Here is a 25,602-nt window from a genome sequence, read left to right as displayed (position 1 = left end):
TGTCAGTGTAGGCGCAAGGGAAGCCGTCTATTGGCTTCCCTTGCTGATGTCACTAAAGTGGGCGGGGCAGGAGCGAACAACATCGATTCTGCAGCCGACGCCGGTATCGAATGGCACCTCCAAAACCGGCATCCATCGCAGATCAGATGATCACTGGAGGGATACAGGCATGAGTCCTCCTTAATCCTTCAGTGATAACGGAACCCCTCCCTACCCCCAAGAGGTGAAAGTGAGATAACATACCAGGATTGATGACCATCTTTCAGCATGCAGGTCCCTGGAGTGGACTGGACAAATGGGAATCTGAGCCTATATCCCACTCTAATCGGTACACTTGTTGTGGAAAATGTGAGCACCCCAAAACCCAGTTGCAGAATTGGTGCCAGTTGCAGAATTGCGGCCAGGTCAAACGTAGGCTCTGGAAATGTAGGCCAGGGTTTCGAAGGTCCGGTGCCTATGTTTTATGTGAATTGCATCTACAGAGGCATCGACCAGCGCCTTTTCCAGTCCTAACCACGCCTCCATCGATCTTAGGCGCCAGTAGGCCCTCAGTAGATAAGATTCTGGTGCCAGAAATGTAGGCTTTTAATTGCTTTTAAATGACGTGGCCAATTACCTCATTATTTAAAGGCAATTAAACCAATTAAGTTAGGTAGCGATAAGGCACCTATCACCGCTTATCTTATGGCGCCAGTTACAGAATCAGGGTCATAGTGCGTGCAATGTTCCTGGTAAAGACTTTTGCGAAGCATTCTACATCTGTGTGAATAATATCTTAAAGTTGCTGTTTATATACTCTATACTACACACACAAACTACTAATGGATGTTTAAAGAAAAATAATCCTGTCTTTAGTTGGATGATAAATGAGAATGTTTTTGGAACCCCTGAGAAAACACATTCTTCAGAATCTGCTAAATCCACTATCTTTCCTGAGGTATCATTACTAAATAATTAGTCATTGAATTAAACTCATGGGGCTTGATTTACAAAGGTTTTCTTGCATGCTCCGACTTTGAGCTTGGTATATTGCAAATTGCTGACGGACATCAAGGCAAAGACAAAACCTCTATTCACTGGAGCTCTCAGTGGCTCTGCATTAAGTTCCATGCCCATCAGTCTTTCCATAAGACTACCAGAAGGGGCAGTAAAGAGAAGCATGGTATGTTCTGTTTTCATTTAAGATGAAAGTCTGTGCCACCACATTGAGCTTAAAGGTGATCAGATAATTTTATATGAAAATGAATTATCAAAGATGCAATCCTTTCTTAACAGTAAAAAAAAACCTCAAAACAACACACAAAGGGGCACTGAAACACTTTCGAATGTTTAGAATAATATATGTATACATTCTCGCAAAAGTGACAACAGGCACATGAGTATTATTTATTTATTCAATTTTTTATACCACTCTCCCAGGGGAGCTCAGTTTACATGAATTTATTCAGGTATTCAAGCATTTTCCCCTGCCTGTTCCAGTGGGCTCACAATCTATCCAATATACCTGGGGCAAAGGGGGGGGGGGGGATTAGGTGATTTGCCCAGTGCATGCAAATCAAACTCATGAATATTTATTGTGAGTGTCCTGAAAACCTAACTGGCTGGGGTTCTCTCAGGATAGGCTTAGATAGGCTTAGAAACCTCCGCCTTACAAGATGGCCAAGCATGAAGAGTAAGAACTGCAGAGATCAAGTTTTCATTCTCTTGCAAACCTATATCACGGGCATGATTAATCCAGTTTGAGACAACATCATCCTTTGATTAACTTTAGGAGCGATAAAAAAAAGTACTGTAGGAAAAAAAAGTAATGAGAGTTGCAAATGTGGATTAAAAATGTTACAGACTGCAATAAATAACAAATGCCATTCATTTGTCAAAGTTTCAGCACTGGGGGAAATAAATGGAATCATTCAGTTGCCAAGAATTGCAGTTCCAAGATTTTGTAAACTCTTCCCCCTTATCCATGACTATCTTCAGGGTTGGTAACTCTTTTCTCATCTTTCATTCTCGGTGCACGAATGTCACGCTTTTCTAAGGCCAGCATATGCTTGTGTCTAGCGAGAACTTCCCTGTGAGCTCGCAGCTGCAGTATGTTAAACTTTATATTCTCTCTGTGTTGCAAAGTGCCCGGGAGGGAGTGGGCATCTCTCCCGCTGTCAGGGGGGGGGGGGGGTTGCATGGTGGCAGGTGGGAGTGACGGTTCATAGACAATGGCGCGAAAGACAAAAGCGCGTGCCGCCGCGCCGCTCTAAATTACAGTTTTTAGGTGCTCCGACGGGGGGTTTTGTTGGGGAACCCCCCCCCAGTTTACTTAATAGACATCGCGCCGGCGTTATGGGAGGTTTGGGGGGTTGTAACCCTCCACATTTTACTGTAAACTGAACTTTTGCCATAAATATCTCCAATGCTTCAAAACTTCATTAGGAATAGGCAAGCTTGCAAGTAATTTGCACTTGTTAAATTCCAGCTAAAGCAGTGGAATTTCTGGCCTATTGCCATCTACTTCAGTACCAGGGTTTAGGAGTGAAAGTAGCTCCGGGAGAGTCTTTGAAGAGAACTGAGTTGCTTTGAGATTTACAGAAGAAGCTTTATAGCCTTTAAGACAGTACTGGATTCAATTTATTTGAAGTACGAACAGAAAACAAAATCTACTACTGGAGGTCTTTGTCGGGTCCTGTAAGTCTAGTCCTTGAAGAAGACTGGAAAGATTAAAGTTTGGTTTTTGACACCTAAACTAAGAATGAGATAAAACCAGTCTGAGAATTCCCAGTTACCAGAATGTTACTGGATTATGAATTGGTTTTAAAACTGAGGGGTCCTTCCTTGAAGGGGATGTCCCCGGTCTATATACTTGCTGCTGCTGCTCCCGGGGTGGGTGGGAGGGGGTGGGATTGGTTGTTGTTACGTTGTAACTGAGGATTGGTTTTGAACATTTATATGCAGTATTTGATGTTGACTTATGACTCTTTAATAAAGAGATTTAAACATAAAACAGGGGTCCAAATACAGCAGTCTGGGGGGGGGGGGATCATCGGGTTGCATTACAAATACAGTATAATATGACTTATTTGCTACTTTAAAGCATGGTAAAGGGCATTAATGCTAGTTATATTATCATAATTCAGGGTGTTTATTATTAGCATGAGGTGCAAAACATGTACTTGGAGCAATTTTTTATTGAACACTCCAGAAATAGAGAAAAGACAATGAATAGAACAGAAGATACAAGTGTTCAATAAAATCTATACAGCAATTATCTCCCAATTCCAATATCCCCCTCCCCCCGCCTCCCCACCCTCCACCCAGCACAACAGTGACCATAATATACAAAATTGGAAGATGCTGCCAAAGGAACCTAAACCAAGAGAGAATGCAGTAGAAAATGCTGCAAGCATAACAAAAGAATTACCAACGATAAGACAGCAGAGAAAGAACAAGACGCCCAACCCATCCAAATAAGGAGATCTGAACAAAAACCAAGCAGAATCTTCAGGGCCTTGGACTCTGATGAGCCCCAAAGGTCCATGCAGAGGACCTCCCAAAGAAGAAAGAAAGAGAGAAAAAAAGGAGAAGCTGGAGAGAGGCCACCCCAAGGCCGCTAACCCCTCACCGCTCAGTACAAATCAAACAGGCAAAGTATTAACGATCAACTGCAGGTTCTAGGAGACAAGGAAGGAATATAAGGATCCCATACCTGCAAAAAAAAACCCCAAACTTAGATTGGTGCAATAAATGACACACCTGACCCCTCTAAAGCAACATCAAAGCATTCAAACAGTTAGAACATAAGAACATAAGCAGTGCCTCTGCTGGGTCAGACTAGGGGTCCATCTTGCTCAGCAGTCCGCTCACGCGGTGAGCCATCAGGTCCAGGACCTGTATAGTGATCCTCTATCTATACCCTTCTATCCCTTTTTTCTTCAGGAATTCATCCAATCCCTTCTTGAACCCCGATACCGTACCCTGTCCTATCACACCCTCTGGAAGTGCATTCCAGGCATCCACCACCCTTTGGGTGAAGAAGAACTTCCTAGCATTGGTTCTGAATCTGTCCCCTCTTAATTTTTCCGCATGCCCTCTCGTTCTTGTAGTTTCTGGGAAGTTTGAAGAATCTGTCCCTCTCCAAGCCCAATAAGAAGGAGCTTGATCCGAAACCCATTCCCCCAAAATAATATCCTTAGCTACCAATCCAGCCTTCCGCAAAAATAACCGAGGTGCAAAGCATGTAAACGCATGCAAAACACATTACTAAGTAAATTCTATAATACAACTTGCATTGAACACCACAAGTCATGCTAAAGCTGGGGTTATTTTATTTAAGTATTTATATACGACTTATAGCCTAAGTGGCTCACACTCTATCTAATGTACCTGGAGCAATGGGGGATTAAGTGACTTGTCCAGGGTCACAGGGAACAGTGTGGGGTTTTAAACCCACAACCTCATGGTGCTAGGCTGGAGCTCTAACCACTGCGCTACACATATGTCTTGGGAATGTCAGACCAGAAAACTGAGGTCCAGTGTTCCCAGGCTGCCCCCTTATATGACAGCATGGTACTTCTAGGCCAGGGCCACCCCCAGTATAAGACCCTCCCAGCTAGAAGGAACCCTCCAATCTCAAATGGCTCCCCCAACAACTTTTAGACCCCCCCTCCTCTGGGCTTGCCTTCTCAAAAGACTTTGGAATCTAGCGGGGTTGGGAAAGAGTGATCCCCATTCTTTCCTGCCCTTGCTAGCACCAGGTTCTAAATGGCACCAATGACCTCTAGTGGTAGTCTTGTGAAACTTATAACATACAGTGAAATGCCAATTATCTAGACTAACCTCGGCAGTCTATGAATAACGTGATCATTTATTTTTTTTTCCTCAAAACGGGACAGGATCCCCAGCGCTGGGGGGAGGCTGGTAAGCTGCGGTAGCGGCGAACCGGGGGGTGGGGGGGAGGGTTGAATCGGCATTGGAGGGAGACTGGTAAGCAGTGGTAGCAGTGGACCTGGGGGGGTTGAATCGGGCGATGGAGGGAGGCTAAGTCTGGCACGGCAGGGAGGGTGGGGAAGCAATCGCGTGTCCCGTTGTCCCCGCGCACAGCTTCGGGACGCTGTCCCTGAAAACGGGACATTTCGGCATCCTTAAGCTGTGTGTGGGGACAATGAGACAGGGGATCCATAAACGGGACGGTCCCGTTCAAAACGGGACTTATGCTGACCTTAGCTATGAGTAGCCTCACAAGACTGCTGCTGGAAATCTCGGCAACTATTTTCATCACTGACAGAGCATGGGCAGGAGTGAGTACGATCGCTTTTGCCCCAGTGCTCCCGCTAGGCCACCAGGGAAGCAAGGTAGGCTTGGGGTTTTTCCTCTGGGTCCAGGAGGGGGTTGGTGGTGCATGTTCAGGGAGAGAGGGGGAATGCTGCCTTTTCTTGTCGGAGAGGGGGTGCGCTGAAGGTATTTTTTTTATTAACAATTATTAAAACCAAAGAAAAACAAATAGTGTCTAATCATTGTTTGGGGAAAATTTCCCAGTTCGGGGGGAGGGGCGCTGGGCTGGGCTGATGATCCCCGCAGCAATCTGGATAATTAGACATCCGGATAATTGGAGTTCGGATAATCGGCATTCCATTGTATTTTGCAAGAGTACTGCTAAGAGTTGCCAGCGCCATTTTGAACCTAGGGCCAGCAAAGGCAGGACCAACCAGGAATTGCTCTTGCTGACCCTACTAAAGACCAAGGATTTCTGTAAAGTAGGCAGTTCATAGACAACAACGCGGAAGACAAAGGCGCGCGCCGACAACTGAGCGCAAGACGGAGGCGTGCGCCAAAGAAAATTACTGTTTTTAGGGTCTACGACGGGGGGTTTTGTTGGGGAGCACCCCCAGTTTACTTAAAACAAATTGTGCCGGCGTTGTGGGGGATTTGGGGGGTTGTAACCCCCCACATTTTACTGTAAACTTAACTTTTTCCCTAAAAACAGGGAAAAAGTGAAGTTGTCAGTAAAATTTGGGGGGTTACAACCCCCCAAACCCCCCACAACGCGGCGCAATGTGTATTAAGTAAAGTGGGGGGGGGTTCCCCCCCATGCCCCCTCAGTTGGAGCATTAAAAACAGTAATTTTCTTCGGCGCGCGCCTCTGTGCAGCGCTCAATTGTCTGCTCGCGCCTTTGTCCCGGCGCGCTTTTGACCTGACACCAAAGTAGGCTGGGGTGGGGGTCCTATGGGAGGTTAAAAGAGTCCATTCAGATGAGGGTTTGTTCCGGGTGGGTGGAAGATTGCTTTGGAGGGGTCTTATTTTAAGGAAGGATCTGGCCCAACCCCCACACAACCTCCCCGAGCTCGAAGGCTGCATTTGGAAGCCTTTGCACATGTACAGATGTCGACACAATGACGTCACATGCATGCGTATGTATGACATCATCAAGGTGATGGCCGCGCATCCACAAAGGCTTCCAGACATGGCCTCTGAGCTCAGGACTTTCAAAACCTGGACAAACTGCTGGGTTTTAGAAATCCCTCCGGGTGCCCGGACAGTCTTCTAAATTAGTACTCAGAGAAAGTTTGGACTGTTTGTTGCTTTTTGGTGCTGTTTCATTTGGACTCTCTGTTGTATTTTGCATTACTGGAGTTTTTGCTTTTTGCCATTTTCATCTTTATTTATGAGCCACTGACTTTGATGTAGAATAAGTAAAAGTGAAATATTTTTGATTTAAACTCCATTGGTGTGTTTTGATTTTGTTGCCAAATTGGTAGCAGTGCAATCCTGCAGGGTGACTCCAGTCCAGGTCACACGTCCGTGCAATTTCAAGGTGTAACCACTAGTAGAGCTGTGGAGTTCCGATACCCGGCAACAGAGTGGTGACAAGATAAAACAGCAAGTAAAGAATTTGGGTCTTGTACTGGACTCTAATTTTAAATTTCAGACCACAGATTCAGGCCCCGATTCGAAGTTTGTTTTTCAGACTTCAGCCGCTGAGCAAATTGAAACCTTTAATTTTAAAATTTGACTTTCAACAGGTGCTGCAATCTATGATTTTAGGCACTTTTGATTATTGCAGCATCGTTGATTTGGGTTTGGCCACACGGCTTTGCAAGTCATGCAGAGTTTGGCCATTCGCCTGCTATATGGATTGAAGCAAACAAGAGCATGTGACACAACTGAAATGGTTGCCAATGGGTTACCGCATCCATTTCAAATTGCTGGTGGTGGTTCATTGTGGCCTCTATCAGGATTCCGCCAGCTACTTAAGAGAGATTACAAACGGGTATGTTTTACATTCAGAACAGCTGGGAATTTAGTGCTTCCTCAGTATCAGCGATGGAGATGAAATGGTGGCGGGACTAAATCGCGCGAGACAACGGCGCGCTGACAACTGAGCGCAGACAACTGAGCGCAAGGTTGACGGCGCGCCGAAGAAAAGCACTATTTTAAAGGGCTCCGACGGGGGGTGTGGGGGGAACCCCCCCCACTTTACTTAACAGACATTGCTCTGGCGTTGTGGGGGGTTTGGGGGGTTGTAACCCCCCCACATTATACTTAAAACTGAACTTTTTCCCTAAAAAACAGGCAAAAAGTTCGGTTTCAAGTATAATGAGGGGGTTACAACCCCCCAAACCCCCCACAACGCCAGCATAATGTCTGTTAAGTAAAATAGGGGGGGTTCCCCACCAACACCCCCTGTAAGAACTCTTTAAAATAGTGATTTTCTTCGGCGCGCCGTCAACCTTGCGCTCAGTTGTCGGTGCGCCATTGTCTCGCGCGATTTTGTCTATGAACCGATGAAATAAAACACGTATTAGCACCTTTTCAATAGCTGGACCTTATGAATGGAACAAACTGCCTGTTGAATTAAAGAAGCAGATTTGATCTATCTAGATTTAAGAAACAGTTGCGGAACATAAGAATTGCCGCTGCTGGATACCAGACCAGTGGTCCATCATGCCCAGCCGTCCGCTCCCGTGGCGACCCTTAGGTCAAAGACCAGCGCCCTAACTGAGACTAGCCCTACCTGCATACGTTCCGGTTCAGCAGGAACTTGTCTAACTTTGTCTTGAATCCCTGGAGGGTGTTTTCCCCTACGACAGCCTCCGGAAGAGCGTTCCAGTTTTCTACCACTCTCTGGGTGAAGAAGAACTTCCTTACGTTTGTACGGAATCTATCCCCTTTCAACTTACTACTTCAGACATTTGCTTAATTTCGAATGATCAATGAAATGGTTCTGGATTTTTTTGTAAGGAAACACGACTGAGCATTTGTATATTTTGTATTTAGTTATGATTTGTTTTGGGCAGATTTTTTATATTGTGTATGTAAGATTGTTCTCTGCTCTGAATAAGAGTGGGCTATAAATATTAATAAACTATAATATACATAGTTTGAATAAATAAATCCTTAACACAAAGCCTTTTGTAAAGTAAAAGTAGTATATTACATGCATTTTAACCATATCCATAACGAAACAGGAGATGATGCTATCTTCCCAAGATAGAAAAAAACTGTAGATAAAGACAACCTGTGATGCTCAATCCTTTTATTATATCATACAAGACTTGGCATGTATGAGTTTTGGCTTGTATGACCTGTCTCAGGAGTCTGAATCTTGACCTTATGAATTAACTTAATTAACATCACCTATATTGATAGCCTTCTTACCTTTTTTTTTAACTTTTTGCAAGAATAATAGTAAGAAGGCTATCAATATAGGTGATGTTAATTAAGTTAATTCATAAGGTCAAAATTCAGACTCCTAAGGCAGGTCATAAAAGCCAAAACATGTAAGTGTTGAGTCTTGTACGATATAATAAAAGGATTGAACATCACAGGTCTCCTTTATTGTTTTTCTTGGTTATCCATATCCATATGCAGGAAATTGTAAGCATCCCAACCTGTACGGTCTTTTTCCAACCTAGACGTTCTATGCAAAATGGAGCTTTAAATGTCCAAGTGTCATGCCAATAAAGTTATCTGAATTTGTCTCTCTCTCTCTATTATGGCAGTCACTATTAGTCAAATCCTAAATTATCAGCGATTCACTTCCTGGCGTTCAAAAGGATGAGGGCGAATCAACTCCCAAACGGATTGTATCAAATCGACAGGACTGGCAAAAGAAAAATGAATCGTTAACTCACACATTTGTTGTAAAGACGCCATAGATCAGGTCCTGTTCAGGGAGATAGAAGGTGCTCTGCAATTCATTGTAATAAAATGGGATCTCTCCGGAACGGGAACAGTTTAATCTTGCCTTCATAAATGTCGTCCAGGTGTCCTCTAGCAAAAATCTTCCCCCAATGTCGTTTTTACAAACTCTTGCCACGCGAGAATACACAGTCTTCCCACAATCGTGTTCCACGGCATTCTCACGGAAAAAGAAGAACGTGAACAAGCCGATGTCATATGCTGCCACAAAGTTCGGTTCTAGAATAGACGAGACACACATTGGATTTTATTTTTAACAGAGCAAATTCGACCATGTCTCCCCGCTTTTGTCTAAGCTTCACTGGCTCCCAGTTATCCTCAGGGTTCACTACAAATGCGCCTGTCTAGCCTTCAAATCTCTACCCGGCATCCTTCCTCCCCTCTTTCCTCTATCTTGGCTCTCCTCGAATCCCACCTCCAAATTATCCTTCCCCTCTTTAAAAGGCATATCCCATACAGGAAAACTTGGGACTTCCCTCTTCTTCAGGATCACCGAACTCTGGAACAGCTTTACTACCCCGCTTCGGTGCCTGACCTCCCTCCAACTCTTCCAAAAACATTTGAAAACTTGGCTTTTCGCTAAAATGTAACTACCGTATTTTCACGCATATAATGCGCGCGTTATACACGATTTTACAAACCGTGCATAACCGTGCGCGTTATACGTGTGAGCGCGTTTTACAACTTTTTTTTTCAATCCGATCCGGCATCCCCCCTGCGAAGTTTCAAGTTTATTCGTTATTTGATTGATCGCCTGTCACAGTTACTAAGCGATGTACATAAACTATAAATATAAGGTAAACAATAACAAGAATATATAAAAAATATAAAAATCTTTTAAAAATAGACCAATTACAACAGGAAACACTAGGATAGAAGGGAGGGAAATACATTTTATGATAGGTAAGGAAGAACATTTAAGGGTAATATACAAAGGGAAAGGGAAAACGAAATAGTTTATTGGGAGTAAAATACACAATTAAACAAAATGAACGGCAGTTATAAAGAGCAATTGGCATTTCAATTAGATATTGAAAGCGTCTTTAAAAAGAAAGCTCTTAAGTTGGCTTTTAAATTTATCAAAATTTTTCTCCTGTCTTAAGTAAAGTGGGAGAGAGTTCCAAGTTTGTGGTGCTGTAACGGTAAAAATATATTGCCTTCGTGTATTAATCATTTTAAGGGTAGGAATAACCAATAAAAGTTATCCGGCATCCTCCCCCCCCCCGCTCGCGTCACCCCCCTCCCCCGCGATCCTACATCCCCCCCAGCACCGCAAAACATCTCTTACCCGATTGGGCACCGGCACCAGCACCAATGCACAGGACGTGCCAGTGCCCGAAGATTCTCCCTCGTTGGTTTGGGCTAGGCTGGTCTGGGCTGGGCGGTGCGGTGCAGGAGAGATCCTCCTTCTTCCTGCGCTGGGCTGGACTAGGCTTTGAGCATTTGCGCATGCTCAAAGCCTAGTCCAGCCCGGCGCAGGAAGAAGGAGGATCTCTCTCGCACTGCACCGCCCAGCCCAGCCCAACCCAACGAGGGAGGATCTTCGGGCACTGGCACTGGCACATCCTGTGCATTGGTGCTGGTGCCGGTGCCGGTGCCCAATCGGGTAAGAGATGTTTTGCGGTGCTGGGGGGGATGTAGGATCGCGGGGGGGGGGTGACGCGAGCGGGGGGGGAGGATGCCGGTTCGCAGGGGGAATGCCGGAATCGAATGAAAAAAAAAATGCTCTCTCGGGTAAGCGAGCGGAGGGACGGATGCCGGTTCGGAGTAGGCGGGAGGAGGTTTTAGCATGCGCGGTATACGCGTGTGCGCGCTATATTAAAATTTTTTTACATAAATTTGTGTTACCCGCGCGCTATACCCGTGTGCGCGTTTTACACGGGTGCACGGTATATGGGTGAAAATACGGGACTCCCTCCCTCTCCACTATACTACGTCCCCTCTTTCTTTCTTTTTACTAAGCCCTTCTCCTTTCCATTGGAGTTCCTTTCTACCGTATTTTCACGTAGATAACGCACACCCGTGTAAAACGCGCACACGGGTATAGTGCATGAAAAACACAAATTTATGTACAGAAATTTTTATATACCGCGCACACCCGTATACTGCGCATGCTGCCCGACTCTCCTTTTGCCCGCCCCGACTCTCCTTTCCCCCTTGAAGTCCTGTCCCTACCCTGAAAGCCTGATGCCCCCCCCGACATCCGATTCACCCCCCCCGCAGGACCGCTCGCACCCCCACACCGAAGGACCGCTCGCACGAACCCGCACCCCCACCCTGAAGGACCGCTCGCACCCCCACCCCGAAGGAGCGCTCGCACTCCCACCCCGAAGGACCGCTCGCCCCCCCTCCTACAGCTTCCCCCCCCTCCCCCATGGAGAAGCTGTCTATCTTGTTTCCGGATGCCAGCGAGCCCAGCTGTTTCCTCTGCCGGCGGTCCCGCCCCTTCTCTGAGCCCTGCTGCGCTGCTTCCTCTTCCGGCGGTCTCGCCCTTTCTCTGATGTCAGAGAAAGGGCGGGACCGCCTGAAGAGGAAGCAGCGCAGCACAGGGCTCTGAGAAGGGGCAGGACCGCCGGCAGAGGAAGCAGCTGGGCTGGCATCCGGAAACAAGGTAGACAGCTTCTCCATGGGGGAGGGGGGGAGGCTGTGGGGGTGCGAGCGGTCCTTCGGGTGGGGGTGCGAGCGGTCCTTCGGGGTGGGAGTGCGAGCACTCCTTCCAGGTGATGAATCGGGCGTCGGGGGGGGGGAGGGAAACTATGTAAAAAAAATTTTGTACAATGCGCTCACGCGTATAACGCGCAAGGGTATGCGCGGTTTGTAAAAACCACCTATAACGCGCACGTTATATGCGAGAAAATACGGTATATTAATTCCTGTAAACCGTGTCGAGCTCCACTTTTGTGGAGATGATGCGGTATATAAACTTAAGGTTTAGTTTAGTTTAGTTTAGAAAGTCCTGAGCTGCAGTACACAACCGTCCCTTAAAGGTTCCAAATCAAAACCTTTGCTGCATAAGAATCATTTTCAAATGTGTTGGTAAAATGTACACTGTTATGCCAGATTAATTAATCTAAACTTCATTTTATATACCGAATCTACTCCCCAAGGAGCTTGACTCGGTTTACAGTTCGTAAAAAATGAAAAACATAACAAGTAAAAACTGTGGGATAAAAACAGAAATTGGTTAGATTAGATGGATGGAAAAAAAGTATATTGAATTGCTTAAAATTACTATACGACAACTAAAATCAAATTAACTATTGTGAAAACAACCAGGTTGTTAAACTTTTTCAAAATCAAAATATTTCAGTAGCGCTCCCTCTAATAGGAAAATATTTTAAGTCGGGCACAAAAACAAAGCTTTATTGAACCAACAATGACTTAACGATATTATTTATTTATCATTATTTGCTCTCTTATTATTATTTATTACCATCTGGTTTTTCACTTTAGAATCCCTACAGTGTTACATTTATGTTAATTGTCACGAATGCAAAAAAGTTTGACCATGTTTCACCGCTTCTTAAAATAATCTCATTGGCTCCCAGTATCACATAGAATAATTTACAAAATATGTCTGTTATCACTTAAGACTCAACTCTACATTCAAGTTTTATTAGGATTTTATATACCGCCTATCAAGGTTATCTAAGCGGTTTTTACAATCAGGTACTCAAGCATTTTCCCTCTCTGTCCCGGTGGGCTCACAATCTATCTAACGTACCTGGGGCTATGGAGGACCGAGTGACTTGCCCATTGTCACAAGGAGCAGTGCTGGATTTGAACCCACAACCCCAGGATGCTGAGGCTGTAGCTTCAACCACTGTGCCACACACACACACACACAGGATTCTAATTCCCTACGCCTCCACTAGAACACTTCGGTCTAATGACCAACATTTGCTAACCGTTCCATCACTTAAAACTATTAATATTCGAAGACAATACATTTTTTTCTTTTGTGGCCCCTCAGTTGTGGAATTCCTTACCAATCTACTTAAGGGTAGAAAGAAACATTGACAGATTTAAAAGTCAGCTAAAATACTTTCTTTTTAAAGATGCATTTGACTGCTAGACATTGAAAAAACAACAAAACCAAACCAAAAATCTCTCCTTTTCTTATTTTCCTTGATTGTCTCATTTGCCTTCAATTACTGTATTTCTATCCCATTTACCCTATTGGACCCGTCTGTTTTGAAAGTCATGTATTTGCTATATGAACTTTTTGTTCCCCTGTATATTGTTGTAAACTGTTTTTAGAATTGTGCATTGCCCTGAATTTATGATTGGGCGATAAATCAATCAATTTAAAAAAGAAAAAAACTTAATCAGTTTTTTACTTCAGAATTTCCGCTGTGTTACATTCATGTGTAAGCCTAATGCAGTAATATCCTTTGCAAAAGTAAGAATTTGACTTTGTGGGTTCTATTATAACTCTGTGGTACCTCTATATTAAAATGATCACACATTTATCTAATTTATATATATCAAGTTTATATTTTGATATACTGCCTAACTGCGGTGTACATACATATGTAAAAGCAAAAACATGGTTGTTTAAGGGCCTCATACATATAAACTTTGGGCAAGACTTGGAACAAGAGGTAGGGAGGGGATATTAGTTACAGTAGTTGCCTAATAAACACCCCCCACCCAAAAAAAGGAATGACACGATAGGAAGGGGGGTTATGTTTACGCAGAAAAGAAGGGGGGAAAAAAGAAAAATGGGGAAAAGAAAAATGGGAACTTCCCAAACCCGTTCTAAATCCAACTATACCAGGGGTCTCAAAATCCCTCCTCGAGGGCCGCAATCCAGTCGGGGTTTTCAGGATTTCCTCAATGAATCGGCATGAGATCTATGTGCATGCACTGCTTTCAGTGCATATTCATTGGGGAAATCCTGAAAACCCGACTGGATTGCGGCCCTCGAGGAGGGACTTTGAGATCCCTGAACTATGCTGTCTCGACCACTTCTTCCAACAACAAATTCCGAAGTTTAATTGTGCATTTAGTGAAAAAGGACTTTCTCCAATTTGTCTGAAAAGTGCTATTTATTAGTTTCGTGGGGTGTGTTTGATCCCTGCTGTAAGCAATATTTGAGGAGGGAGATATAGTTTATTTATGTTTTATATATTAGTCCATAGTTTATCATTTATTATTTACACATGGTAATTCAATTCTTTTTATATTTTAATCATATGTTTGTATTTGGCTTATTTTTTCTTAATTCTCCGACGCTGCTCCGACGCTCAAAGAATTCCTATGAGCATCTGAGCATTTAGTGCTCCAGGCCACGGTGGGGGGGGGGGTTATATTTGTTATATGCTAATTTATGTACGATTTATTTACACAATTTTAATGTATCCATTGAAGCGATTGCTGTTTATAGCATTTTTTAAAGAGTGTTTAATTTTTATTCGCATTATTTTATTTCTTTTTTCTCATTTACCCCCTCCTTTACAAAGCCGCACGACTATTTTTAGCGCATTTGAGCTTCAGAGCTGTTACCTCGGCAGCCAGCGCAAAAAACACTACCGTGGCTTTGTAAAGGAGGGGGCGAGTATTGACTCCTGATGCAGGCCAGGTGGCCACAACATAATTCATGCCGAATCATGTTTGCAACATTGCCGGTTCAATAAAACTTGTTTTTGCAGACACCAGCACCTTCATTGTGGCCGTCCGCTCCGTTGTTGCTTGGTGGCATTTCTTTCGCGGAGGACAAATTGTTCTTTTGTTTGTTTTGCTTCTTTATATATTTTAAGTTGAACAGAAATACAGGCCTTCTTTTACAAAAGTACGCTAAGCGTTTTAGCGCAGGCTAATCGCACGCTAAATCAATGTCCACATTAGCGTTTAGCGCATGCTAATATTTAGCACCCGCTAAAAAGCATAGCGCACTTTTGTACAAGAGGGGGGACAGTGAGATGACAATTTTCAAAGACACTTAAAGCCAGATTCTATATATTGTGCCTAAAACGTTGGCACCGATTAGAACAGCGCTTAGCGTGATTCTACAAGGTAGATGTATAGAATTGCGCTTAGCACCGCTGTGCAATGCTTACATTTTCCTGGATTAAATCTAAAATGTGGGGCGCATGAGCTGTTGGCTTTAAGGGGGATTTCCTTGATACAGCCCTTAGGGGCGAAACGTAGGTCTACGTCGGAGTGCCTACCCCCACCCACGTAGCTAAAGATGAGTATATCTATCTAACCTTCTAAATATTTAAAAAGCCATAGATAAAAAAGATTTATAATAGAGGCCGATGACGACTATGGGTGCCAGTGCTCTGTATGATCTAAAAGTTTAGTGGCATACAGGTGGTACCGCTGAGGTCTATAAGCTAAGAAGCTAAGAAGTCTAAATTTGATAAATCATTTAAGACTCCTCATATGATATTTATGTTCTTTTGACTAAGTGGAGGTCTGAAAAATAACGGAGCCGGTTGTTTGATTTACATTAGGAGCAGGCATTTAGACCAGCTATAAACAGACCTAAATACCTGTACTTAATTTATGCATGCGCCTAACTTTTAGGAATGTCCCCCCTGGCCACGCCCCTTTTCAAAATTTGCATACTGCAACTGGCACATACATTTTACAGAATTGCACTTTCCAAGTTGTGCGTGTAACTTTTAATTCGTCCCAATTAGCATCATTTATGAGGTGTTAATTGTCAATTATTGGCGCCAATTAAGCCAATCGATTAATTAAGTTGTGCGTGTACCTTGGCCACGCACACAACTTTTGGTACCATCTATAGAACTAGGGGGATAGTGTTTATAGTGCATTTTCAAATCTATGCATGTTTTCATGAAAAAGGTACCCAGTCATAAAGTAAGCGTAAATGCCCGCAGCAAGTTTCATGACAAAAGTATTTCTATATTTTCACATTAAACTAATTCTCAAAGTCCATGGTTAAAATTACTTGCCAACTTTGCCACAATGGATAGATTTTAAACTAGACTATGGGTTCTAAGGCACACTAACAGATTTGGAGGCTGATTCGCCAAACGGGCGTCCCGATTGTAGGCGGTGGTAGGCATCCTATCGCTGTCTCACAGCCAATCAGGACACACATTGTTTTAAAAAATGCAGGCGAGGAAGGATACCTACATTGTAGGTGTATGTCGCACACCTATGGAGACATGTAGAGATGCTTACGGACGCCCGAGGCGTGGTATGGGCGCGTTCCTCCACCGGAAGTGGTCTTGGGCATTTGTAAGCGTCCCTATGTATCTCTGTAGGCATAAGACAGACACCTTAAATGTAGGCCATTAAAATGCTGGTCTACATTTAAGGTGTCTGTTAGTAAAAGTAGACCTGATTCTCTATAGGACGCCAATGCGTGATTGACACACGATTGGCAACCACTTCTCAGGTGGCTTCCGAGATCGGCATCCTTTAAAGAATCAAGCCCTTAGTGCAGGGGTGGGCAACTCCGGTCCTCGAGGGCCATAATCCAGTCGGGTTTTCAGGATTTCCCCAATGAATATGCATTGAAAGCAGTGCATGCAAATAGATCTCATGCATGTTCATTGGGGAAATCCTGAAAACCCGATAGGATTCTGGCCTTCGAAGACTGGAGTTGCCCACCCCTGCCTTAGTGCATACTAACAATTAGCACACACACTAAGGGCCAGATTCTATAAATGGTGCTATGGCAATGTTGCCAATCAACCGCTAGTCTCCGTTTATAGAATCCTGCCTAGCGGAGTCTAGGCATGCTTAGGCATCACTAGGTGTCCTGGCATTATTATTAGGCCAGGTTTTATCGGCCTAATTTAATGGCATCTAACTTGGAAGCCTAGCGACACCTAAGTCAACCACGCCTATTCTCTGCCCCTAATCACACCTACTTTTCAGGTAGGCATCATTAGGTGTTGTTAGGTGCCTCAACTTAGGTATCGCTAGGCACCATGCATAATTTCACGACTAACTTTTAATTGAATTTTTTTTCAAATTAATTATTCAATTAACTTCAATGGCGCGGTCGATTTCCATTTAAGTCAATTGATTTAATTTAGGTTAGGCGCAGATTTTAGTTAGGCCTAACTATGGTGCCATTTATAGAAACTGGTCCTAAACGCCATGCAGCTCCTGGGAGTATAATAGGCTGAATGACATTTAGTGCAGGCTTATTGTTCGTAAAAGGACTCCTATGAGTTCCGTGAGAAAATGACCAGGTCAGTAATTAAACTAGACGTCCAATGACATCACACCGTCCACCTAATTCTATAATCTTGCACACACAATTTTAAGATGAGTGTGCACTGGCCCTCACGGCCTAGTTCATGGTGGCTGGAGTGCAATGCAGCATGTTCATTCGTGTAGGCATGCCTTGGCGAAACACTGTGGGCTAGAGTGAGCAAAACTGGGGGAAATTCTACGAAAGGCGCCTAAAGTTAGGTACCTAATCAGTCAGTAAATTGGCTTCAATAATGAGCAACAATCTTATATAATAGGGAAAAAAAAAGATTTAATTGGGAGATAGACACCTATCTTCTTAGGCGTGATTCTACCAAAGTAGGCATGTTTAGGAGTGGGGAAAGACTTACCCCCACTTTGACAAAGGTGCGCTAAACACCCGCTAAACGCTAACGCGTGCATGTTATCCTACAGACGCGTTAGCGCACGCGTTGATTTAGCGTGCGCTAAATCCGCGCTAAAACGCTTAGCACGCCTTTGTAAAAGAGGACCTTAGACACCTCCAGGGCCGCCTATAATGTAGGTCTTTAAAACCCCGGCCTTCATTACAGGTGCCTAAGTTTTAAGTGAGATGCCGCTAAGCGTGATTCTATAATGAGCGCCTGTGATTGACATGCAATAGGTGCCTATTTTCTTTAGGCGCCAATTACACAACCTGGCCCCTAAACAATAACAACATAAATGAAATTTTGACAATTAATGAAAAACTCGAGCAAATTCATCATTGGCTGGACAAAAACAGATTGGCCCTCAATATCAAAAAAACAAATATCATGCTTTTTCCTTGGAAGGAAAGTTTTTCCTTATTTGCTCCTATTTTGATTCAAAATATTCCTCTTCAATTAGTTAAAAATACTAAAATTCTAGGAGTAATTTTTGATAATAAACTTAATTATCATGATCACATTAGTAGTATTGTTAAAACTACCTTCTATAGGTTGCGGAAAATTCGATCTATTTCTAAATTCCTCTGTCCCAAAGCACTTAATATTCTTATTCACTCTCTGGTGATGTCTAAAATCGATTATTGCAATTCATTATTTACAGGAATTGCTTTACAAGAAATTAAACGATTACAAATTATTCAAAATGCTTCTATTAAATTAATAACAAAATCTAAAAAATTTGATCATGTGACACCACTCCTTAAAAAGGCTCACTGGCTTCCAGTCATTCATAGAATTACGCATAAATTATGTACAATTATTTTTAAAACATTAGAAAATAAGACTCCAGCATTTTTATTTAGGTTTCTTATTCCATATTCAGTTAAAAGAACCTTAAGATCTAGTGAACGGAACCTGTTATCAATTCCTTCATTAAAAATTATTAGTACAAGAAGACAATTTATCTTCTCATGTACAGCTCCCCAGATCTGGAATGCGCTTCCCATGTTTTTACGGGAGGAGAAGGTGTTTGGGAAATTTAAAAGCGAATTAAAAACCTTTCTGTTTAAAGATGCATTTGCAAATTAATTAAATTTTATTATAAAAGTGTTATTTTAGTGAATTATTCAGCTTTTTTATTTTTTTATTTTTTTCAACTTCCTTTTGTATTTTCCCTGTATGTTCTTTCTTTACTATAAAAAATGTATTTCATCCCCTCTTACCTTTTGTTTATATTATAATTAATTAAGTGTATGTAATGTTTTTGTTTCCTTATGGATGTATATTTTATTGTACATCGCTTAGAAATTCGATTAAGCGATTGAACAAGCCAATTAATAAACTTGAAAACTTGAAACTTGAAACTACTATCAGCCGTAAAGTCAGGATACAGCCAATTGCAGCCAATATCTTGGTTCCCGAGGAGATGAAGAGTAAGTCAATATTCTAACTGCAACCAAATGCATCATTTCAACCCTTCTTTTTATCACTTGAGCTGGCTCATTCCCCCGCCTTCCATTACCCCAAATGACCTGAACGATGTCTGTCTGTCTCTGTCCTTTATATATCAGCAGAACTGGCCCGTCATCCTCACAACTTCCAATTTCCGATCCCCAACTGAAAGCCAGCAAGGTTTCGGTACAATTCACTCTGTTCATCTCACTGCCTGCGCTTGTGCACAAAGACTTTCGCAATGTTACCGTTCAGCCATTTGGAGTTGTACTGTGCAGTTCTAAGTGGGGGAACGTTTCCAAGGCTGCGATAAATGGCAGGATCCCGTCCAGAAAAATCAATGACAGTCGCCGCATAGAGCTCTCCTCGTGATGCAATCACAGCTGTGGAGTTGTGTCGAGGGTCGTACGGGCACCGAGCCACTCCATTTATTTTGTCAATCGTTCGGCTTAGATTTCCTACCTGCATTAAAATAAAGGAAGCAGTTTGATACAGTAGTGAAAGGGCATTTTTGACAGATCTGCTCTGTTTTCCTTGAATTTTTTCTTCTTCTTTACTACTTCACAATTATCAATTTTTTAATTTTCTGTATTTTGTTCTATTTGTCTATATTATTAGTTGGTTCATATATTTCATATGTTTCTGATTATATATATTTTAATTCCCTCTGTCTCTCTCTCTTTTTTTTTTTTTTTTTTTTTACCTCAATCCGTGTTTTATCTGTTTTAACTCACACCTACCTGCAATTAATATTTTCTTGCAAATATATTTCTCTCCACACCAGATATCTCTACAGCAGTGGTCTCAAACTCGTGGCCCAGGGGCCACATGTGGCCCGCCAGATCCTATTATGAGGCCCTCGGTATATTTATCATAATCACAAAAGTAAAATAAAACAGTTTCTTGCTCATATGTCTCTTTAGCTATAAATGACAATATCTTTATTAAGACTTAGCCAAAAGGAAAGATTTATAAACTATAACAAGTTTTACCTCATGCAAAATTGTCATTTCTTTAATAAGACATTAACTATTTTTTTCTGAGGCCCTCCAAATACCTACAAATTCAAAATGTGGCCCTGCAAAAGCTTTGAGTTTGAGACCGCTGCTCTACAGGAATCCAGGTCCGAGTCTCAAACTGCCTGCCTGACATTGCCGCTTGGATGCCTCATTGCCATCTAAAACTCAATATGGCTAAGACCAAGCTCCTTATCTTTACACCTAAACCCACTCCCCTCCCCCCCATTCTCTATTTCTGTGAACACCACTCTCCTCCTCCCTTGGGATCATCTTTGACTCCTTTCTCTCCTTCTCCGCTCAGATCCAACAAACCACTAAAGCCCATCACTTCTTGCTCTATAATACAGTGGTACCTCGGTTTACGAGTGCACCGGTTTGCGAGTGTTTTGCAAGACGAGCAAAACATTCGCAAAATCGGCACCTCGGAAACCGAGCATGGCTCGATTTACGAGCGCCCTCCAGCGATCCGGCACCCTCCCCCCACTATCCGGCACCCTCCCCCCACGATCCAGCACCCTCCCCCCGCGATCCGGCACCCCCCTGCCGCGATTGGGCACCCCCCCCCCCCCCGCCGATTACTGTCATCTGGGCACCGGCACTGGCATGTCCTGTGTGTTGGTGCCGGTGCCCGAAGATCGGCCTCCTCTTCTGGCTGGGCCTTGAGCATCTGCGCATGCTCAAGGCCTGCAAATTCTTTAAACGCTGTCTAACCAGCCAATTGGGACGGAAGTTATTTTATTTTAAAACACCCCGAGGCAGCCTGCCTACATTGTAGGCATTTTCACGAGCCTAGGGAGGTGCGTGAGGCCGCTTAAGCTCGCCCAAGGATAGGCGTGGGAGTGGTTTCGCCTAGAAGTGGCTTTAGGTGGGCTTAGGTACTTCTTGCTTGGATAATTATATGAGCAATGGCCCTGACTATCAGCACTGCCTGGATTACTTCCGACTCCACCCCCAGACTGTGCCGGCACTAACCAGATAGTGTGGCGACAACCAGACATGATATTCCGTGATAGCATCCAGCTATTATCCAGAAACAAAGAACAAAAGAGGAAACCCACCTGCCTGCTCGTGCAAACCGGTGAAAACGCATTGGTACCACACGTGAACACCTTCTTTCCATAAACGATCAGCACTCGAACGTAATTCTGGCACTCCTCCTATAATTAAAATCATTTCAAGTTTACTTTGGGTCCTAAGGAAACTATCACCTAATGAACGATCAGTAGATTCCTCTGCCTTTCTCAAAAGATAGTAAAAAAGGAGTAGAGGTTTGCATTTCAGTTTTTGATGAAAACTAGTCACCAAGAAGAGCAGTTCTAAAACCCGGCACCGACACTGAGGTGCCCTATATTGATTCTATTTCTATTCAAGATCCTCGGTATGTGTCACATTAGCATAAAAACTGATACTGACAAATTTTGCACTGTAACTAGGACAAATTTAACCTGTAAACTGTATATTATGTATATTGGTATTAGATCCCCAGTAGGCGTCAAGATAGGATAGGGTTACCAGATTTTCCAAATGGAAAATCCGTACTCCTAGGCCCACCCCCAGGCCCGACCAGTTCCACCCAGCCCCGCCCTAGCCATGCCCCATCCACGCCCCCCGCTGCCTGCTCTTGTTGGGTAGGAGGGCATCCGGGCATGCGCGGATGCGACATAATGACATCACACACACGTGCGGGCACATGCATATGATGTTATTGCGTGGCATGCGTGGATGCCCTCCTGCCCAACAGCTACTTGATAGAAGCTTTTCAAAATCTGGACAAAGTGCCGGGTTTTGAAAAGCTGTCTGGACCCTCGGACATGTCCTCCGGACGTCTGGTAACCCTAAGGATAAAAACATGAATTGGAAAAACCTTGCACTGTAACAATGGCATATTGCAAACTGTATATCCTATATAATAAAACCCTAGCCGCGCATGCGCATTCCTATCTGCGTGCTTCCGTGATCAGTAAGTCTGTGGCCGCAGGAGTGCGCATGCGCGACTCCCCAGCCTTACTTCCCAGCATCCGCGAACTACTGTTTTGTTTTTCTCCGTCCCCTTCAGTCCTTCTAAGCTGCACAAGCGCGTCGGATCGAGCTTCGGACTACGGACCCACAAAGCTGCTGCCGCCGCGGCGGCTCCTCTCTCATCTTCCGACGCAAGTGCAGCTCATGAGAGGAGCCGCGGTGGCGGCTTTGAAAACGGCTCCCTTTCGGCGCTTTACAGAGAGTCACAAAGGCGACAGTCCCCCGACAGATATTCTCGGAGTACCCACCCCCGCCTCCTTTTTTTGCGATCCATCGAGAGGCTCACAGTTAAGCTAATCATTGACAGAAATTGAAGCTCTGAGAAAACCTATTCAAGTATTTAGTCCCCATGAAGGCAGAAGACTGGGCAGCAGGGGCTTTGCTGTAGCTCCTATGGCTTTCCCTTTGTATTTCCTGTGGGGAGTAGGGAGTGCAGCCTTCCAAGCGGAAGGTGGAGGGAAGAAAACTGCCAGCGTACTCTACATTTGGGACCCAGGAATGGCACAAGAGGGGGCAGGGGGAGAGGGAAACGGGGCTGCTTTGGGGGGGAGGGGTGTGCTGGGGGCAGACAGCAATCATGGGGGGGGGGGGGGACAGAAGGCGGCCACGGAGAGATAGGCAGGCAGGGGGCAAGGGAGAGACACAGACAGAAAGAATGACAGTCAGACAGCATCCAAGCACAGAGAAAGGGAAAAAAAACCCAGACAGTCGTCTACTCTAGCACCCGTTAATATAACGGGCTTAAACACTAGTTATGTATATTTATTTATTTTTAAAATTTCTATACCGTTTTTATCTAAAATGGTTTACAAAAGGACAACAAGAGGGCATCCATGGAAAATCAGGGGCAGGAAACTACGAGGTGACACCAGGAAATTCTTTTTCACTGAAAGGGTGGTTGATCGTTGGAATAGTCTTCCACTGCAGGTGATTGAGGCCAGCAGTGTGCCTGATTTTAAGGCCAAATGGGATCGGCACATGGGATCTATTCACAGGGCAAAGGTAGGGGAGGGACATTAGGGTGGGCAGACTAGATGGGCCGTGGGCCCTTATCTGCCGTCTCTTTCTAGGTTTCTATGTTACATAAAATATTATATATTAAAAAAAAAAATCAGAACAAGATAGGAACAGAAACCAGACAGATTCAATCCTCACATAAGGTCAATTGCTCAAAGAAATGCATCTACAAATAGTTGAAATTTTAACATTTTCCTAAATGAACTCCTGTCTCTACATTTTCGAATTTGACCAACAAGGCTATTCCACAACTTAACCCCTGCACATGTGAAAGTCTTGGCATTCGTTTCCACATATTCAGGATTAGCTTTTGTTTTTAGCAATGCTGAACTTTCAGAGCGCAATGATCTTAATGGTTGATACCCAGACATCAAACTCTTAAAAAGTTCAGGGATCGTACCATAGAAAAATTGACGACATAACATAATTGCTTTGTATTGTATTTGTACAAGAGTTTTATGGATGCTTGGGGGCCATTGGCTAAATTTTGTAAGGAGGAATAAATGAGTTTTATTTTATAGACATGGAAACATACACATCCAGGGAGGGGGGGAGGGTGGGGGGAGGAAATGGAATGGGAACTTGATTTAGGGATTTCATGAATAGTTTTATTAAGGTTTTATTTTACTTGTATATCAGGTGGAAGGGTGGGGATAATATAATTGTACGTTGAAGTCTGTAAGTTCCATTGTGCTTGTTTGAATTATTTGTTGCACAATTTTTAGTTGAAAAACTTTTTTTTTATTTTTATTTATAGATTTTTGCATTCTTACAATATTTGAATTGTATATATTATATTCAATTAATACATGAAAATTGTGATTACAAATAATTCATCTTATCATATAAAATATAACCCTCCCCTTTTTTCATTCTTATTTCCACATAATATACATTCCCCTCCCCACTCTAATATAACTATTACTAATGTGCTATGAAATCTGATCATTGGAATAGCGAGTCGATGGTTCCCAAATTTTCTTAAAATTATTAATATTTCCCTGTTGTAATGCTATTATTTTTTCCATTTTGTATATATGACAGACTGAATTCCACCAAAATGTATAATTTAATTTGGTATAATCCTTCCAATTTTGAGTTATTTGTTGCATGGCGACCCCTGTCAATATTAATAATAGTTTGTTATTTTTTGCTGAAATCGGACTCTGAGTTCTCATTGCTGTACCAAATAATATAGTATCATATGAAAGTCCTACATGATTTTCTAGTAATTCATTAATTTGGGGCCAAATTAATTTCCAAAATGCATTTACACAGGGACAAAAAAAAATTAAGTGGTCTAACGTCCCAACTTTTACTCTACAATGCCAGCATCTATTAAATCTAGTGCTATCTATCTTTTGTAAGCGCGTAGGGGTCCATAAAACTCTATGTAACAAAAACATCCAAGTTTGACTCATAGATGCTGACTTAATCTCCAGGACCATTTAGTTCAAAAGCTTAATAAAGAATTAAAATATATATGAATTTGGGAAGGGGTGGGGGTTAAATCTTATTGGTGTATGATATTGAAGACTTTTCAAGTGATGTTGTATTATAATTGTTTAATATTTACTGTGCACTTGATGTAAGTTATAAAATGAATAAAGAATTAAAAAAATAAATAAATAAAAATTTCTAAATACAACTGGCAGCCAATGCAGTTCTCGGAGATATGGTATTAGATCCTTAGTAGGTGTCGAGTTAGGATAAAAACTTGTACCGAAACCCCCCCCACTACCACCACCTTGTACTATAACTATGGCAATAGTAACCTGTTAACTGTATCTTATGTATGTTAAGCTGTAACCCGTTCTGAGTTCTCTGGGGAGGATGGAATAAAATCCAAAATAAATAAAATATCCTGTTCTGCACCCAATTTTATGCTTACTTCACAAAGTTGCACACATAATTTAACAATTAGCTGGTAATTAGCATTAACAACCAATTCAAGGGCCGATATCCAAAATCTGTAAGTCCATATTAGTTGCACCAGAGAAAAATCCAATTTTCATGTACCCATAAATATTTTTCATTTCCCGCAAAAGGTGGAATAAATATACATTCAAAACGCTAAAACTTAACAAGTATACGGTGTTTAAAATCTTGCACGAGTTATGTGTTGCATAGGTAAACAAAATGCCGAGAACTTTTGAGAAACCTGTGCATTTCATTCTCTGCCAGTCTCATCACATAAATCTTGATAATGAATCGTATAACGTGTTAGTGGAGATTAAAACTGCAAAACATTTTTCGACTGCCTGTTTATGCAAACAGGTGACAAAGCTGGCATACCGCATTATTGACTACTGCATGC

The 25,602-nt window shown here is 42.9% G+C and overlaps 1 protein-coding gene across 5 annotated transcripts in view; it reads right to left on the bottom strand.

Moving 5' to 3' along the window:
• SEMA5B (semaphorin 5B) overlaps positions 1-25,602 on the bottom strand; it is a 653,562-nt gene that overhangs the window by 153,548 nt on the left and 474,412 nt on the right. For all 5 annotated transcript variants that reach the window (XM_033946987.1, XM_033946982.1, XM_033946985.1 and 2 more), the window contains 3 exons: positions 21,308-21,406; positions 19,479-19,692; positions 9,121-9,406 (listed from right to left, as the gene is read on the bottom strand). In XM_033946987.1, coding sequence (XP_033802878.1) covers positions 9,121-9,406; positions 19,479-19,692; positions 21,308-21,406 — 599 coding nt within the window. The remainder of the gene's footprint in view (positions 1-9,120; positions 9,407-19,478; positions 19,693-21,307; positions 21,407-25,602) is intronic.

This window comes from Geotrypetes seraphini, chromosome 5 (assembly GCF_902459505.1).
Source record: "Geotrypetes seraphini chromosome 5, aGeoSer1.1, whole genome shotgun sequence".
Lineage (NCBI taxonomy): Eukaryota > Metazoa > Chordata > Amphibia > Gymnophiona > Dermophiidae > Geotrypetes > Geotrypetes seraphini.
The sequence above is the reverse complement of the archived record's forward strand: the minus strand, read 5'-3'. Positions and strand labels throughout refer to the sequence as shown.